Source organism: Salarias fasciatus, chromosome 1 (assembly GCF_902148845.1).
Source record: "Salarias fasciatus chromosome 1, fSalaFa1.1, whole genome shotgun sequence".
NCBI lineage: Eukaryota > Metazoa > Chordata > Actinopteri > Blenniiformes > Blenniidae > Salarias > Salarias fasciatus.
In genome coordinates, this window is record NC_043745.1 from 21538172 (window position 1) to 21555807 (window position 17636).

The 17636-nt window shown below is 43.2% G+C and overlaps 1 protein-coding gene across 1 annotated transcript; it reads left to right on the plus strand.

Annotated features, from left to right (window-relative positions):
• The first annotated feature begins 1505 nt into the window (after positions 1-1505).
• mindy2 (MINDY lysine 48 deubiquitinase 2) lies at positions 1506-17354 on the plus strand. The gene is made up of 9 exons (XM_030096707.1): positions 1506-2417; positions 2745-2802; positions 6635-6699; positions 11816-11974; positions 13356-13458; positions 14243-14385; positions 15059-15232; positions 16272-16460; positions 16617-17354. Exons 1-9 carry the CDS (start codon positions 1506-1508, stop codon positions 16809-16811), a joined length of 1998 nt encoding a protein of 665 aa, XP_029952567.1. The 3' UTR covers positions 16812-17354.
• The last annotated feature ends 282 nt before the right edge of the window (positions 17355-17636 follow it).

Here is a 17636-nt window from a genome sequence, read left to right on the forward strand (position 1 = left end):
GAAAATGGCCGAATGTACAGGAGGGAAATGTGGGTTAGCTAAATAAAAAAGAACAGCGCAAATGATGTCTAATCGGATATATGTGCCACATACGATGTGACTAAGCATGATTAATAGCCTATCCGTTGTTTAAAAACGTGAGTTTGTTCATGCTCATTGTATTCTATTCAGTTATTGTTGAAGCATGATAAGTTGACATGACTGTTGACATCATAACTCATCAAACCTGTTGCAGAACAAAATAATCACAATAAAAGCACGTTCCACTTTTTTCTACTGCAATCATTTTTTGGTGTCGTCACCTTGATGTTATGAACTCTCACTCATAAAAAGCCCCTGAATTATAGCCTTCATGTATGGGCTCCTCTTTTGTTTGGTTGAGTAATTTCTGCCACCTAGTGACTCTCAAACGTTACTGCATCATTTCGATCAAATACTGGGTTACACTGTCAAATACAGTGTAACCCAAAAGTAGTGTTGCTATTCTCATTAAAAAAAGCTTAATCTCTGCAGTTCAAAATCTAGAGACATCCAATCATCTGTGAAGAATAGTTGATGCATTATTTAAGTCCTAAATAGTGTGGAATGTCCATAAAATGGTTATAACCTATTCTTTTACCCAAATACAGAATAAATAAAAGATGTTTTATTTTACACCAGAGTTACAAACCGCGAAAAAAAAAACAAACACGAATTAAATACGAGAAAAATGTTATCTTTGTATACTAAGTTCTTCGCTTTAAAAGATGACTCATGCTGTGAGGATGTCATAACAGACCCTTCATTTGCGTTTCTCGGCACTGAAATTCTTGAATTAAAAATACACGACTTTGGCTCGAGTATATTTTTCTTCATTATAAAGCGGATGGGCCAATGTTTTACAGTCCGTTATCATGAGCGGTGCTGACGGATCGACAGTTTCCAACTACGCGAGATCATTCAGTCCTCACAAATGCGCGTCCACGTTTACGCAACACGGCCACGAGAGGTTTCTTCTCATTTTACATTCACGAGTCCTCGTAAAAAGGGTACAGTAAACACTGAATCCATTGAGAGACGCAGCCAGCTGCATGCATCGGTGAAATTTAACTCGGCATTATGAATATGTGTTACAGAATTGTAAATATTGAGGCAAATCTCTTCTCCAAGTTGTAAAATACACCTAAGGGTTTTAGGGTAGAAAATGTAACATGTACTATTTTTGAGTAGAATAGTTTTAAAATACAGTGAACGGTGGGTATTTCATATACTCGCGTTTGAAGTACAAAACAGAAAAAATATAGCTTCTTTAAATTATATATTCTATTTTAATCAGCGATATGATTTAGAGCCCCAAAGTCTGAGCTGCCGCAAACGCACCGCCGCCTGGTTTTTTAACGCCCCCTTCCTCGCGGCCTGAAAGCTAGCTACTCTGGTGACGTCACTCGCAGAGTTGTCATGGCGTCTTTGGGACCGAAGCTACTGCTGCAATTTAGCTAAAATCTGTCGACAGCCTGGAAACCGAAATGGAGCAAAATGCAAACTTGCATCGAGACACTGACGCGAGCTCTTTGTGTGCCACGATCGCAGGAGAAATGGAGGACGTTCCAGCTGTCGGTGGAGTTAAAGGAACAGTCGACAAATGCAAGAATAGTGAGGCTCCTCTCAGTACTTTGGTTAACGTTAGTTGTAATATCGGCTCCTCCAATGTGAGTGCTCCCAGCCCCGTTCCTGTCACTTCCAGTGCTGGGAAGTCCGACGTGCCAGAAGTGATCGAAGTCTTCCCTGTGCACGAGGATCAGAAGAAAGACGCCGAGGCGAGCGGACCGTGGTCAGGGTCCGGGGATCAGATCAGCAACGGGATGGGGCATGACTCGGTGCTGTCTGCAGGAGACAACCAGGGTGGTGCCTCAAAGTTAGTAAACAACAAAACCGAGGGGCCGTCCTCGCCTTCGACTAAAGACACCGGAGACGCGCACGCTGCGGGTTTGGCTGGTGGAGAAAGTGAACCGACAAAACTTGCCAAACCCACTCATCTGTGCCCGGACAATGCAGTCGCAGGAAACGTCAAGTCGGGGTTGTCCGGCGAGCACACCTTGTCGGAGGGACCGCCGAGTGGGAGTGACCCCGATCCCAGCCTCGGAGGAGAGTCCCGAAGCATAGATTCACTGGAGTCTTTCTCTAACCTCAACTCGTGCCCCAGCTCCGACCTGAACAGCGAGGGGCTGGAGGACAGAGGGCTAGCTCTGGCCCTGCAGAGTGAGTACGGGGCTGATGGAACAAAGACTTCGTGCGCCAAGGATCGGGCCGCCGGCCAGTCCATATACCACATTAAGTGGATCAAATGGAGGGAGGAGAATACTCCGATCATCACCCAGAACGAGAACGGCCCCTGTCCGTTACTGGCAATCATGAATGTGCTTCTGCTTGCATGGAAGGTATGAAGACTGATGAGGATAGGTCGATAGAAACTTGATTCCGAACTTGATACACTGTAGATTCATCATGAAACCCATTTTAGAACCCTACTGACATCTATTATGATGGGCTATTTACTGTAAAACACACACACAAACACACACACAATGCAAATTCTAATGGAGAGCACTGCTGAATGTATCCCTCATCCCTTAGTACTTCCTCTGTAAAATGCTTATGTCAAGACTTGTCTTTTCATAAATTGTGGTTCCCCATGTCAGTACACGCTTTAATGCGAACAAAGGATGTTGTGTTTGTAATGACTATGTGCATGTCTCTGTTTGCAGGTGAAGATGCCACCTATGATGGAAATAATAACTGCTGAGCAATTAATGGAGTACCTTGGTGAGTGTTTGTAGACATTACACCTGTTACACTTGTTATGATGTTATGATCCACCTGTGTTTAGGGGATGATTTAAGGTTCGAAATAACACGGCACAGTTAAATCAAGATGAAGAGGCTTGTCTTATGGAAGAAAGTAACTAAAATCAAGTCTTGCACAATAATGGGCGAAGATGCGATAAAGCTGAATATTTAGATTACATGATTTTCAAGACACAGTGCTCTTTCTCCTGCTCCTAATTTACAGCTCGCTCATCTCTGTATCTTACTGTCATGATACTCACTGAGCTCTCTACACGCACTGGTCTCACTCAGCAGTGTTCAGACATCTAGGGCAGTAGGACTTCATCTGATTGGCAAATGTGTTGCACATGAATGCACAGTGTATTATGCATGTTTCAGAGATGATTTACTGACTATAGTTAAACCAGAGAGAAAATGGAACAAAAGGACAATTGCTAACATGATTGGTTGAATTCTGGTTGATTTTCTTTAAAAGAATAACAGGAAAAAGCAGCTGACAGGAAAGAAAATACATGGAAACCACTAATAAAAAAAAAAAAGCTCAAACAGAACAGCAACACTGATTCTAGTTGTCTAAAGGTGTAACCACATATCAGTGAGATCCAGTTCACAACACAAGTAAACATGACATCACTTGTATAGCTCCATGGCCAAATGACCGTTCTCTGTGTCTTCTGTGGACATTTGACCTTCTAATGCTGATTAACTATTATGCTCAGACTTCAGAAAGAAGTCTGGAGTGCCACCTGGAAAACCTGCGTTTTCCTTGCAGTTATAACAATGCTGTTACACAAGACCAGGCGCATGTCACGTTTTCGCTCCAAGTGAATCTGGACCTTTTCCCCACATCTTCTGAAATGTGCCACATTATCCGGTTTTATAACTTAAAGATAAGGACTGTTTTACAGATATCTTATGTGTTTTTAGGTCAGTCTGCTAATACAGACACAGCTAATACAGTATAGTTTGTGCCTGTCAGTCCATGCATGTAAATGTAGTAGCCCAATGAATTACTACCTTTGAGTTTTAACTGGGGAAAGATTCCTGTGTTACATATCATCTTTAATGAGCAGTTCCATATTTAAAGGTCAGATATATATATATATTTATATATCATCCAGTGTCAACACAGGACAAGACCAGAGCAGGGGAATTCCCCGTCAACCAATCTTTTGCTGCTGCAGAGGAAACGGGAGCCATCTCTTCTTTCTGCCCGTGTCCTATCCTTCATAACTAAAATTCCCTTCATTATCAAAGCGTAGTATCTGATTAGCAAGGTTTGTTCAGAGGAAGAGCCGCCCGCTCCCACAAGGACCTCCTGTCAGTGCCTCGAGCATGGCCACTGTAGCCACAGAACTAAATTAATCACTGTACGCATAATTTTAGGGTGCATTTTTTTCAACTGTTTTTGTCGTTTACCAAGCAGATTGTATGTGTATGATTCACTCCTTGAAAATCATTTCTTTTGCGGTATATCACACAGTGCGTTTTCTAATCCTGAAGTATTTCTGTGTGTGGTTTGGGAGGACAATAACACTTTGTATTACAACACACAATCTGGTAAAGCACTCAGGCACTTCTGCATAACATGCAACCTCAGCGTGACTCCTCCTTTTGTCATAGCACACAAGCACAACCATCAGGAGCGATGAAGCTCAGAAGTGTTGTTTAAAGTGGGTGGTGGTTGTCACTGCAGCTCGGCGGTGTAGCACACCAGTGATCCAGAGGCGAAGAGGCAGACAGATAAAGATATGAAGGGAGGTCTCTAAAGTGAGCCCACAGTTCACTGACAGTAAAGAGCAGTGAGGAGGGTTTTCCCTGTGGTTGGGCACACTGTGGTTAAACCATTCAGCCGTCTGGCCCCCTGCTGGAAAAAATCCCAACTAGCACAGAAATCTTCAAGTGAGGTGACAAGCTTAGAAATCATGTTTTTTTTTTTCTGTTTTTTTTCTTCAATAGCTCCCAGCAGGTAGTTGGTCAGTCCAAATATCTCATCAAATGCCTTTGAGGGCTTTGAAGTAGGTGTAGTTCATACATTTAATGTTGTTTTATACAGAGAAATGAGAGGAGACTCGGGAAGACTCACATGCCAACTTTTGCACTGGTTGATTATTTCTCAGTGCAGGGACACAAGGAAACCACTGTCGGTTTATAGGTTTGTCTTTACAGTTATACAGTACTTTATAACTCTCTAATTAAGTGAAAAAGAAGCTTTAAAGACGTTTTGCTGGACATACTTCACTCGTGTTTTTGTGCTTCAGTAAGACGTGAATGCAGTTCTTCCCAATGCATGGCTGCTTGTGCTTAATGTTGACAAGCAGTGGATGGAGTTCCTCTGAGTCACTCTCAAGAAGAAAGTGTGTGTAGATAGACAGTGCAACAAGATAATCTTGGTAGTTCTGAATAAACTGATGATTTTCTGAAACATTTTGGAAAAGACTCATGCTTTTTAAAGTAGACCAAAAAAAAAAAAAACGTCACAAGCAGAAGTGAGAGCATAGCCGCATTGCAAGTTTATGAATCCATTAAGTTTTCATCAGAGATATACAGTGCACAAGAAATGTAAACAAACTCCAAGCTAAGGAAAAATGGACCCTAAAATCCTGCTGGAAGTAGTGTTTCTGGATTGCTTTAAACAATATACACTTCCAACATGGTTTGTTGTGTTAATGATCGGAGGGCAGCGGGTCTGTACTGCTGATCAGGCTGAAACAGCAGGAGCCAGACATCTGCCTGGCTGCACCCTCTGCAAGCCAGGCTGCCCCGGAGCCCAGTTGACAGAGCTCTCAGGTGACATCTCAGCAGACAGGGATTCGACTGGTGCTATAGACTTGGCACACCTGTTTCTTAGTAAACAGCTGTCCTCTGCAAAATTTAGCACTGAGCCTTAGTAGTACTTTAAAGCACCTATTACACAAAACTCATTGTGTCCTCACCAGCTCACACAATTGCAAAGGGAAGTAATGAATGAAATAAAAAAAAAAAACAACATTGTACATGATGCATGCAATACAGCTTGCCTGGATTCTTTATTTGATTTATTTACTTCAGGATGAATGGTTTGTGCTTCTGGGCACCTTCACATATCTGCACAGTGTCAGCCAGCCGAGCACGAAATGTTTACACCACAAACTTGTGGGCTGAGAGTGGGGGAAAAAAAAAAACAAGGTTTATTACAGAATGTACAGTTTGTAGTGAAACATGGACATCTAGGTATTTAATTATTGAAGATGTAGAAAAAGCTGTGTACTTTGTTGAAAACAGATATTGGTCTTCTGGCAATATTGAATCACTATTACCAGAAAACACACCAGAATAAAGGTGTTGTGAGCATCATCAAGAGCAGACCAAAAGAAATGTTTTGGTCCACAATTTGGGAAAGTGCCAGTATTCATATTTAGTAGAAGTGAAGTCAAGTTAAGGCTCCCCCCTCATCAGCAGTCCTCGCTTTTCGAGTGTCCCTACGAGGCTGACTGACTCAGTCGGTCGAGTCACCGGCTTATTCGCTCATCTTACTCTCTCTATATGTTGACGTGCTCTTGGGAAAAGACACTCAACCCAAATTGCTATTATTACCGACGTGTGAACATGACTCACTGTAAAGTGAGTTGAGAAAATGCACTATGTATGTGAAGTCCTGGAATAATAATTGTACTCTCCTGCATTACGCTCTATAGAAAGGTTTGATGCTTGTAGCTCCTCATTCGAATCACTTTGCCCTGACAGTACTTGTGTTGCTCTCTCTCTCACTCTCTCTCTCTCACTCTCTCACTCTCGCTCTCTCACTCTCTCTCTTTGCCCCACTGCAGGTGACTACATTCTTGAAACCAAACCGAAGGAGATATCTGAGGCTCAGAGGCTAAACTATGAACAGGTAAGGCCTGCCTAAACACTGGAATATTGTGAACAAACAGACATTTTTATGTATGTGTGTAAGTGAGCTGCTGACTACTCGTGGTACTTGAGGAACCCGGGAATTTTGGAATAACTGTAATTGTGTGACTTTAAGCATGAGCTCTGACTTTGTTTTGTCGAGTCGCTGGTTCATTCATCATAACTGTGCTGGAACTAAAGCAGGTTCTCGCATTTGCATCAAGGTATCAGAGGGCAGTGGACGTTCCACGATATGTAAATAAGCGAACCGCATATAACTCCAGTTTAGCGTTTTTCCACTGCTCTGTAGGTTACATAAGACGTGTCTTGCAAAGCGTAGGGAACAACGGGGGTCAGGAGTGTCAGATTATGTTGTTTCACATGGCGGTGGATGTTTAGAGACGCTTGGCTGGGTTCGGCTCCCGGCTATTGCTGAGGCTGACTGTGTGTGTGGCTCACTGTGACTGGCACTGGGAGATGGAGCTCCAGCTCCCCTGCTTCTTCCCATCTACACCGCCTGCCTGGGGTGTGGGAGGGGCACTGCCTCTGCCTCTGCCTCGTCTCGCGTGGCAGAGCACCAGCACATCTGTGAATGATTTGGAGGCACACTTGTCCCTCATTTAGAGAGGAGGGAAACAAAATTATGTGCAGCTTCCTCGTAGCAGCTCACTGGAATGATGTTTCTAAATTTAAGTTGAGCCGAAACGCACGCTCCCGAATAAATCGGCGGCGTCCTCGGCATGCAAGAGGTAAAGTAAAGGGAGTGGTTGGCGTTTGCGTCGCATAGTTATTATGGCGGTCTAATCTTGGACACTGGGCTGTGAGCTGCTTTGCATGTGGGCGTCCTTCTGTCCGTTGGCTGCCTGCGCTCGTTGCTGTGGTAGGCTGTCACAGTATGTGGACAGTACAGTGGGCAGGGCTCTGCCATGCTGGAAACCGGGACCAAAGAGAGAAAGTCTGAAACCATTTATTTACATGTGAAACATATGGCATCCCTCCTTTGATGTGGTGAAGATAATATGTATTCATTGCATTGGAATTGGAATAAAATGCAAATGAAAGCTGACCTGACTTTGAAAAGAATGATAGTTCAGTAATTCTATTTATAAGTGCAGCTTTAAAGAAAAAAAAATCATCTGTCACAGTGTGGATTAATATAGCTGTTGCACAAAGGCTCTTTAGCTATTGTTAAATATTTACTCAAAGCAGCCAAGGAAGTAAGAGTGCAGTTTTGCTCTACTTTGGTCTCAGAGGACCTGGCTCAACAAGGTGATTCATCTGAGGTGGCTGTTCTCGCAGTCAGCAGTGAGTTATGTTTGCAAAACATCTCCAGCCATTATTTGGAGTTAATGCAAATTTCACTTTCAGAACTAATACTCTGATCTTCACTTTGTCTTATTCGATGATGAATACACACTAAAAAGTAATTTTTTACGTTTTTCAAAATCAAAATTCATGAACGTAGCCAAGTCCATATGGAGTTCAGACCAGTGAATGAATAACTAGCTAAAGAGTCTGTGTTGGCATGGAGTTTAATCCAAGAAGGATCCATTTGGATATAAAGTAAGAGTTTGTTAGTTTATCAAAGACACCATTGTTTACTATCAATGCAAAAAAAAAAAAAAAACCCTGCCTTCTGATTGTTAATAGGTTATGGTGACTATTGGAGTGGAGGTTTGGCTTCTGTGTCTAATCTTTATGCTGCAGTTCATACAGATGCTGTCATGTTTGGTTGCATTACATCAAGACTCTTTCTGGCATCTTGAATTTGAAAATAACTGGAAAAACATCCAGTCATTTAAGTGAAAGTATTGAGCCGTGATTTGTGGCAGAATCCATGGAAGTATGACTCACATGATGAGGCCTTACTGTCTTCTGCGCAGTTTGGATTCTGCCGACACGGCTCTCCATTGTCCTCTATTCACTGACGTGTTTTTGTATCCCAGATCTGCTGTGTGTCTACATGTGTGTACGCGGGCGCATGTATCTGTGTGTGTATAATCGAATATAGAGGGCACATGGTGGCGTGGTGGACCGCTCCTGTCTCACGCCAGCAATAATATCCCAGGTTTGAGTCTGGACGGAGTGAGACTGCGTGCGCTGTGTTTCTGCCTGCTTGCTCTGGGATGGAGCGGCGGTCTGCACTGGGTCGACCCTCCCTTCACGATTGACTCTGGATAAAGCCTCACAGAAGATGACGGATGTTTAGATTATGTTCATGGCTCGATAATGATCTGAGAATTAACTCCAGAACATATTTGTATTAAAACTTGGGCAGGCAAATGTGCGGCTTAGTAGAAACGGTTTCCACTCTGTCCAAAATGTAAAAACATTGAAGAATGTAAGTGAAAGCGCAGAAAAGACCGCAGCAGTGTTGTTGTAGTAGTCGTACTCACGTTTTACAGTAAAAGTGCATCCAGCACAAGCCTGGATGAATGTGAGTGAGGCATTGCTAATCATCTGATTTCCCAGCGCTCATCTGCTCTTGGAGCTCTTTGCCCTAAAGTGAAGAGATGTGGACCATTACACAGCTTTGCTAATCCTGCCATCACTGCTGCTCATAAGCATCCTAATCCACACACTCAGATGAGCCAGCTGCGAGCTTTTCACCTCAGTTCTCCTCTCCGAGCGTCAAAGCTGCTGCAGCACGGCGCTCATGGGATGCACAGTCTGTGTACGGTGAAATGAGTCCTCACACACTTCACTGTCCACATTTGTTTGGAATATGGTGAATCAAAGCCTACGATGATTCAATCACTCTACATGGAAAACGGTTAAATACTAGCCCTAGAAAATTGAAAATATTAATACTGATGATAATACCAGTAAATCGAATGACAGGGCAGAAGAGTAGAAGCTGAACCGCAGTCCAGACCTTTTAAAAAATCCCCAGTAAAAAACATTTATCACTAAATAACATGAAAAATACAGCAACAAAGGAAAGCACTGTTTAGGATCTATAATCCTGCCTTAGACAAGAATGCAATGACATTCCTCTCCCAAGTCTCCAGTGAGTGGTCTCTTCACCCACTTAATGTTTACATGCATTTTCTTGAAGAATACTGGATGCTGTACATTAATAAACATGGCTCTGTCCTAACTGTTTTTATATGCTTCTGCCATCAAATTCAAAGTAAACTCAACTTTTCCGTGAATCATTAAATACGTTCGTTTCCAGCATCTGGCAAGTTGTTTGCGTCCAACTTCAAATCCTCTGTGATGTTTTCAAAACTGAAATGTTAATATCCAAATGTTTGTAGACCTGACTGCATTGTTAGAGACTCTATAACTGTATTGTGTGAAATGTTTTTAAATTATATTAAACATATACATCTATAAATCATAGCTGAGGTTCATTTCAGAAATTATTTGAATATTTTGACCCAGATGATGATGTGATCAATACAAGTGAAAATGAGTACACATTAACTCATTCATTCTTATGTAAAAAAAAAAAAAAATCAGTAAAAAGCAAAGAAATGTCCTTGTTTATGCCTCAACCTATGATAATGGAGTACTAGATGATCATGTCACTGGTTTTGCTGAGCAGCGTCTTCCCTCATGCTGTTGAAGCTACTGTACACACTCATGACGGAGTCGCCGGGCTCTGCCGCAGTGTTTATTTTGATCTCGGAGTTAAATGGCAGCTGAGGTTCAGAACCGGGTTGGAAGTGATGTTCCAAAGGATGAATGCAACAATGATTAATTAGATTTGTTTTTTTCTAGTGGATTCTCAGGTGTATGGTGCATTTTTGTATGTGAAGCGTTCCTCTCTGTTACACACTCATTTCTCACTGACACTCATCGACGTGCAAACCCCTGAAGCCCTCAACACCACATCAGAACTGAACCAGGGGCATTTTCCCATTTGAGCAGATTTCAAACTTGTCCTTATAATACGACTCTGTTGAAAATGGGATCAATTACAATGTCTCCCTCTCTGTGTTTTCAGAACAGAACAATGTCAGGTCACATGTTACATTATTCTGACTACAGAACTACTGGAGACAACCCCTCAATTTAAAACCAATCCAGTTGAATGTTGGATTCATATTTGTTTTAATTGACTTTAAAACACTCCACATTAAAAATATTGAACAAAAATAGACTGGGATCTTTTCTGTAAATTAGAAGTGAATGTAATCATTGGCCTGATTTGTCTTCACAGACAAATGGAAAATGTTTGGTAGAAACTGTTGTGTTTCAGTTTGTTGGTTTATTTGTCATGTCTCTGATTTTTCACCCTCAAATCAAATGAATTGAAAAAGCCACTCAAAGTAAGTCTTTACAAAAGGAATACTTGATGTGTGTTACATTGTGTCATGTTCCAGTCCACTCCTGATAATATCAGCAAAGGGAAATGTCATGTCTCATGATGATGACTCATTAACGCTTACATAGAAATCTAATATGGGATGATTTCCTGACAGAGACTTCCATTTCTTCCTCTGGTTGAAGTCTGGCTGACACGGAGCAGAACATAACTTAATAAGTGCAATAAATTTAAAAAAAACAACAAAAAACAGCTCATCAGAACTGTACTTAAAGTTAAAAACATAAAATCCATCTATCTGTACTGTCAAAGGAGACAAAATACATCTGTAATTTCAGACTGATCACGCACAAAGTCCCAGTTAAAAAAAAAAAACATGAAAGGACTTCTCTATTGAAATGTTTCTTTGGCACTTGGTGGTTTCTTTACTTGATGATTATCTGGCATGGCGGTTTCCTGTTTGATGGTGGTGTGTTTTCAGTGGCATCATCATTGTCGAGAAGTGTTTTCTGATGCGTTTCCTAATTCACAAAAATACCAGCACTGTGTCGTATCCCGCCATAAAGGAAGAAACTTCTGTATATCTCAGCAGACTTTCTCCACCTCCAGTTAATGCTGCCCAAGTCTTAATGGGTTAAATGTATAAAAATCGATCAATGAGGGCTCCAGCTATGCTGACTTGCGGACGGCAAGGGATAATAGAATAGATAAATTCAGCGAAATTGATTAAACTGGAGGGTAATGTAATGTGTTTGAAATGTCCGAGCCCTGCGTGTGCGCCTACTTTTACACTCTGATGCTGCTTTCTGACCGAGAATCTCTTGTCCTGGTTCTATTTTTCCAGAACATGAGCGACGCCATGGCCGTGCTGCACAAGCTGCAGACAGGTCTGGATGTGAATGTGAAGTTCACCGGGGTGAGAGTCTTCGAGTACACCCCAGAATGCATCGTGTTCGATCTGCTGGACATCCCTCTGTACCACGGCTGGCTGGTCGACCCCCAGGTGAGCCGGACATCTTTCCACCTTCAGCTTGTTTTCTTCCCCTCCTTCCGATCCCCAGCACAGCTTCTTGCGAGGATCAAATTTCAGATGCACCCTTTAGTAGGAGCGCATTAGGAGATTCCCGCTGGATATTTGAGGATATCGAAATGGAAATGTCTAATAATCAAACACACCTCAGAGAGAGCGTCGCGACGCTGGGCCTGATCAGAAAAGATGAGTGTGTCTGGCAGTTTGTGGTCTACATCGTCTCTGGCACTCGTCTGCGCTGGTCAAGGTCCAATTTACTGTTATCTGTGGAGTCTAAAAATATCTTGTTAATACAGTATTGGAATTTGTTTCCAAATGTGTCCCCCTGGATACTTCTCAAGGCCTAACTAATTAGATTCTAATTGTACATCTGCATTTATTTCAGATTTCCATTTCAGCTTTAATTCGTCTGGAAATATTACACTACCGTGTTGGTCCAAGTTTAAGCTTTTGGGCAGGTAGAGGGGGGCCAGCTTATAATGAGTGTAACATTAATATGCAGCTCCCAGTGTTACAGCAGGAGATCAGTGAAACGAGCAGGCTGAGGACACTGGAGACTTTAAACTGCATTTAAAACTGGATGCAGCAAAGACACACCGGAGAACTTCAGTAAAGTCGCATTGTGTACTAATATTTAATGATGTTAGCAACAGTTTAAATCCATGTGTTTGTATCATCTTTACTTTAGAAAATAAAACTCATGTCTTTATAAGCACAGCATTTGGTCCTTAAAACTGTTTTCCTAATAAGATCCTTATTAAAAAAAAATAAAACAGGGATGGGGGTTGTCTTCCTATATTTGGACCAATGTGGTACTTTGGTAATTAAATTACATTCCTCGTCTCATTTCAGATTTCCCCTGTTGCAGTACTCTCCTCTTGGTGTTTTCTTTAAGCATTGTTCTTTTTATTTGTACTCGGCTGTAGTCACCTTCATTGGTTTGATCCTCTGTTAGCAATTAAAAATCTATTATAGTATCACCAGACTGCAGTCTCCTGTTTGAGCGTCTTTTTGGTGTAACTCTGGAAAAAGCAAATCCTCTCTTTGTATTGGAAAAACGAACAAGTGTGAAAAATCTTACATTAGAACAACTTTTGGGAAGGAGTCAGTTGAATAGTTGTAACTCCAGGAAAAAAACCAGGGCGACCCTCAGTCTAAAGAGCATCGAGGTCTTTAAAATCATGGAGAAATTTGACAGTGTAAATCCAGGCCTCCAAACTAATAGGATAATAATTAAAAAGAGCTGTCAGTTTGATTTATTTATTGCATTTTTTCCAAGCGTTCTGTGGCTTGTCGTGAAATTTCCCAAAATGTGCTGAATGTTGTTTCCCGCCGCCTTTATCTTTGTTTGCAGATGCATGACATTGTCAAGGCAGTGGGCAACTGCAGCTACAACCAGCTGGTAGAGAAGATAATATCCTGCAAGCAGTCCGACAACAGCGAGCTGGCAGGAGAAGGTGAGAGCTTCCTCCTCTCTCTACTCACTGACCTGACTGGCTTTCTCGCCGTCTCTCCTGTCTCGCGTATTTCGCCCTTTTCTTTTAAGAGGGAGAAAACGTGTGACTGCTCATCAAATGACCTACTTCGACTCATTTTCCTCACCAGCTGTGAGGAACTTCTCTCTTAAATATTTGCTCATTCAACACTGAGCTTCCTGAGCAGTTGTCGTCTGGGCGGCTGCTCAGTCGTCACATGAAGGCTGCGGTCGATGAAGCACATTCACTCCCCTCTATTGTATTTCTGCTTCCACCGCCCAAAAACTCCTTTGCGGACTGATTTGACGTTTGTCTCTTTTTTTTTTTCCCCATTCTCTAAAAACTGCGTCCTAATCAAGAGTAAATGGTTTCTTTCAGTGTTTGAGGCGTTTTCTGTCTTTCAGACTGCTTCTTAGCCTTGTTGTTCATTTCACGGTGGTGTGTCAACCCCAGCAGCTCAGAGTTCGAATGGCTGAAATAGTGACTGCAAACATGACAGCAAGATTTCCATCCAGCTTTCCAAATAGTGAGCCATATCCAGACATGAGTGGGGATTGCTTGATTGTAATGTTGGTGACTCATCCCTAACTATGAAAATGTCTATAAAAAGTTGTTTTTTTTTACCCCCAGTCTGGTTTTCAATCTTCATGCAAAACAAAGGGAGTAAAAGTAAAAAAAAAAAAAATTGAAACGATGGAGAGAAATGTGGTCCAAAATCCCAAATCCAATTCCTCTTCTTCCTTCATTTTCCCTCTTCTCATCTCAGGCATCGTAGCGGAGCAGTTTCTGAACAGCACAGCGACACAGCTGACTTACCATGGCTTGTGCGAGCTCACCTCCACCGTGCAGGAGGGAGAGCTCTGCGTCTTCTTCAGGAATAACCACTTCAGCACCATGATCAAATACAAGGTGAATATTTGCTGCGACGTTTTTGGGAATATGTCCAGGCGAACATCACTGATAGACACAATATTACAAGTTAAACCATGACAGCCAAATAATTATGTAAAGCACTGCTTGTTTCACCAATATTCTAACTGTTGGAATTAATGCAGTGTTAACAAAACTGATTTCCCTTTCGCTTACTCTGATCAACATCTGTATGTGTGTATCCCACATGTTACAGAGGTTCATGAAAGAGCCATAGCATGGTGTAACAAGTATATGATATAAGCCCGGATCACTTTGACCCTCTGAAAGGTCTCTTTCACCGTGCACATGTCAAGTCCTGTCTGCATCAGCCTCTGCCCACAGCTGGCTGGCTTCATGTCTGCAGCTGGAACAGACCTTTCCTGTTATCTGCAGGAGGGGAAGCGAGTCTGTTGGCTTTGTTTTTCAATAGTACACTATCAATGCCAATAAAAGCAAAGCTGTGTGTGTGCGTGTCTCATGAACCTCGGGCAAATGCCACGACGGCTTTGAGTTTTCATGTAATCACTCGGATGCATGTATTCATGAAAACACAAGAAATAAACAAAGCGGGACGGGGGAAGGTTTTCTGAACGCACGCTAAGAAACTGCGTATGTGTAGTGTGTGACACGGATAAAATGGCGTCTCTCGTGTTGGGTTGTTTTCCACCAGGGCCAACTCTACCTCCTGGTTACCGACCAGGGTTTCCTGACGGAGGAGAAGGTCGTCTGGGAGAGTCTGCACAACGTCGACGGAGACGGCAACTTCTGCGACTCGGAGTTCAGGCTGCGGCCCCCCTCCGATCCAGAGACGGTGTACCGCGGCCAGCAGGATCAGATAGACCAGGTCTGAGCAATGACACGGGCAGGACCTCGGACGTTTTCACGCCGGCCCGGCAGCCCGCTGGACTTAACCCCAACACAGCGAGCCAAGGGTTAATGGAAACATGTTTACTCCACTAAGAGGGCAAAGTAAACACACTGTTGTGTTTTTCTCACCATCAATTTACCCCAAAAGTCAGGACAGAATGTAAAATCTGTAAAAACACACACACATCCTGATTTAGACTCCAGTGAATCACTGTTTCACTTAAAGAAAGAAAGGGAGACATGACATAAACAAAGGGCATTATATCAATTTCAGGATACAAAACAAAAAATACTGCATCGTCCGCACTGAGAAAATAGTGTTTAAATAATAGATCCGTTGCAGCGGCTGATAGCAGCCTTTTACACACAGACAGGCTGAAAATCACAGCATTGGGTTGTCTGCCAGCCCCTTTTTATCCCCAGACATTCCTCACTGTACCACAATGGTTGCTTATCAGTGCCCTGGATTAGGGTCTCCCGTGCGTTTTTACAGGTTTCACGGCTGTTTTCTGGTTATTCGGCCTGAGTGGACCAAACGGAGCGGCCGCTGACCGCCTGTCCTGCCTCCACACACATTGACTAGAAAACAGCGCAGGGTTTTTTGTTTTAATTTTTTTTACAGTTATCAACGCTTAACAACACGGACATTTTCCAAGCTGTAGCGTCAAAGAAAAGAAAAATGCCGTTTACTTCCGGGAGACGTCAGTACGTCACGTCCTCCCCCCTGTCCAGTCAGAACACTTCGCAGACCCTGGCGTGAGAGAGGATTTCATTCTTTGTTTTCCCCATGTAAACACCAAGCTCATGAATATAATTCTGAATTACTTAATTCAGAATAAACTAATTCCGAATTAAAAGCACCATGTAACCACACACTCAATGCCAGTGTGAAAACTCAGCCCCCTCTCAGTCCCTACTCTTTCCACACCCACACACACACACCTGTTTACACCAACACGACTTTTGACAGCTTTACTCATCACGTCCTCCTGTGTGTGTTTTGTGTTCATGACCAGGACTATCTGATGGCGCTGTCGCTGCAGCAGGAGCAGCAGAGCCAGGACCTGCAGTGGGAGCAGCTCCCCGAAGGCATCAGTGACCTCGAGCTGGCCAAAAAGCTCCAGGAGGAGGAGGACCGGCGGGCCTCCCAATACTACCAGGAGCAGGAGCAGGAGCAGGCGGCGGCCGCAGCGGCGGCGGCACAGGTGGGATGAGACGTTTAATGAACCATAGAGGTGGGGGAGGGGGGGGGGGGGGAATTGCCTTTTGGAAACAGATGGATTTCTGAAGTTTCTGTTTCTGAGTTTCTCGAGTCACCAATTAAAAGATGACCGCACCTTTTAATCTGGTTTGCTCCGCAGGGCCAGCAGGAGCCTGGCGAGGGTGGCGAGGCCGACAGAGGAGGTGCGGGAGCGGGCGGAGCAGCCGCCGGCACAGGGATGGCGGCGGCGGCGGCGGCGGCCGGAGCCACGCCCAGCCCGGGAAAACAGTCCTCGAGCGGTGACCGCAAAGCCAAGAAAGAATCGAAGGATAAAGACAAATGCGTCATTTTGTAACATACAGCGCGTGTGTGCGAGTGTGCGTGTGAGTGTTTTTTGTGCATTTGCTTATCTGTGAGAAAGGGGGGAAAGCGCTGATTTCTCCACGGACTGGACACACTGCGTGCAGCCCCCACCTGACCACACACAAGGGACGGAGACGGCCGAGGAGAGACGCGATTAACAGAGGATCTGCTGTTCCCAAGCCACTGGTGCCTGCTATCCTCTATCCTCAGTGGAAACCTGAACATCCGAGGAAGGGACTCTACAACAACAACAACGACAACTACCCCGTATCTTTCTTAAGAGTCGGCCAAACTTTGTTACAAGTTGCTCAGTGCACTATATTTGTGATGTGGGGTCAAGTTTATCTTAGGGGTGTTCTATTTTATAGCAAAAGACATATTCTGGAGAAACACAATGTCACCTTCTCGCTATATACATTTGTTTTTTGTGTAGTCATACATTTCACTAATTTTTTTTCAGTAGTGCAGCTTAAAGGCTTTCCGTTTTTTATATGCATCAAGATTTCAAAATTCAGCTGTTGATGCCAAGATTCAAAACAGGTAGCTTTTTTTTTTTTTTTTTTTTTTTTTTTTTTTGAAGAGGTTTGTTTTGTTTGTGTGTTTTAGCCAAAAAGGGATATATGTGTTTGTTTGTTTGGCAGTGTGACACCACTTGCATCCCCACTGAAACACACACGATGCCACACACTGTAGCTCCGTCTCAGATCTCATCACAGCTCGCCCAGGTCAGATTTGCCTTACAGAGTATGGCGGCGCTGCGCTCTGCTCTGTCTGAATGTGAATGTGTGCTCATTTTCGTGTGTGTGTGTGTGTGGCG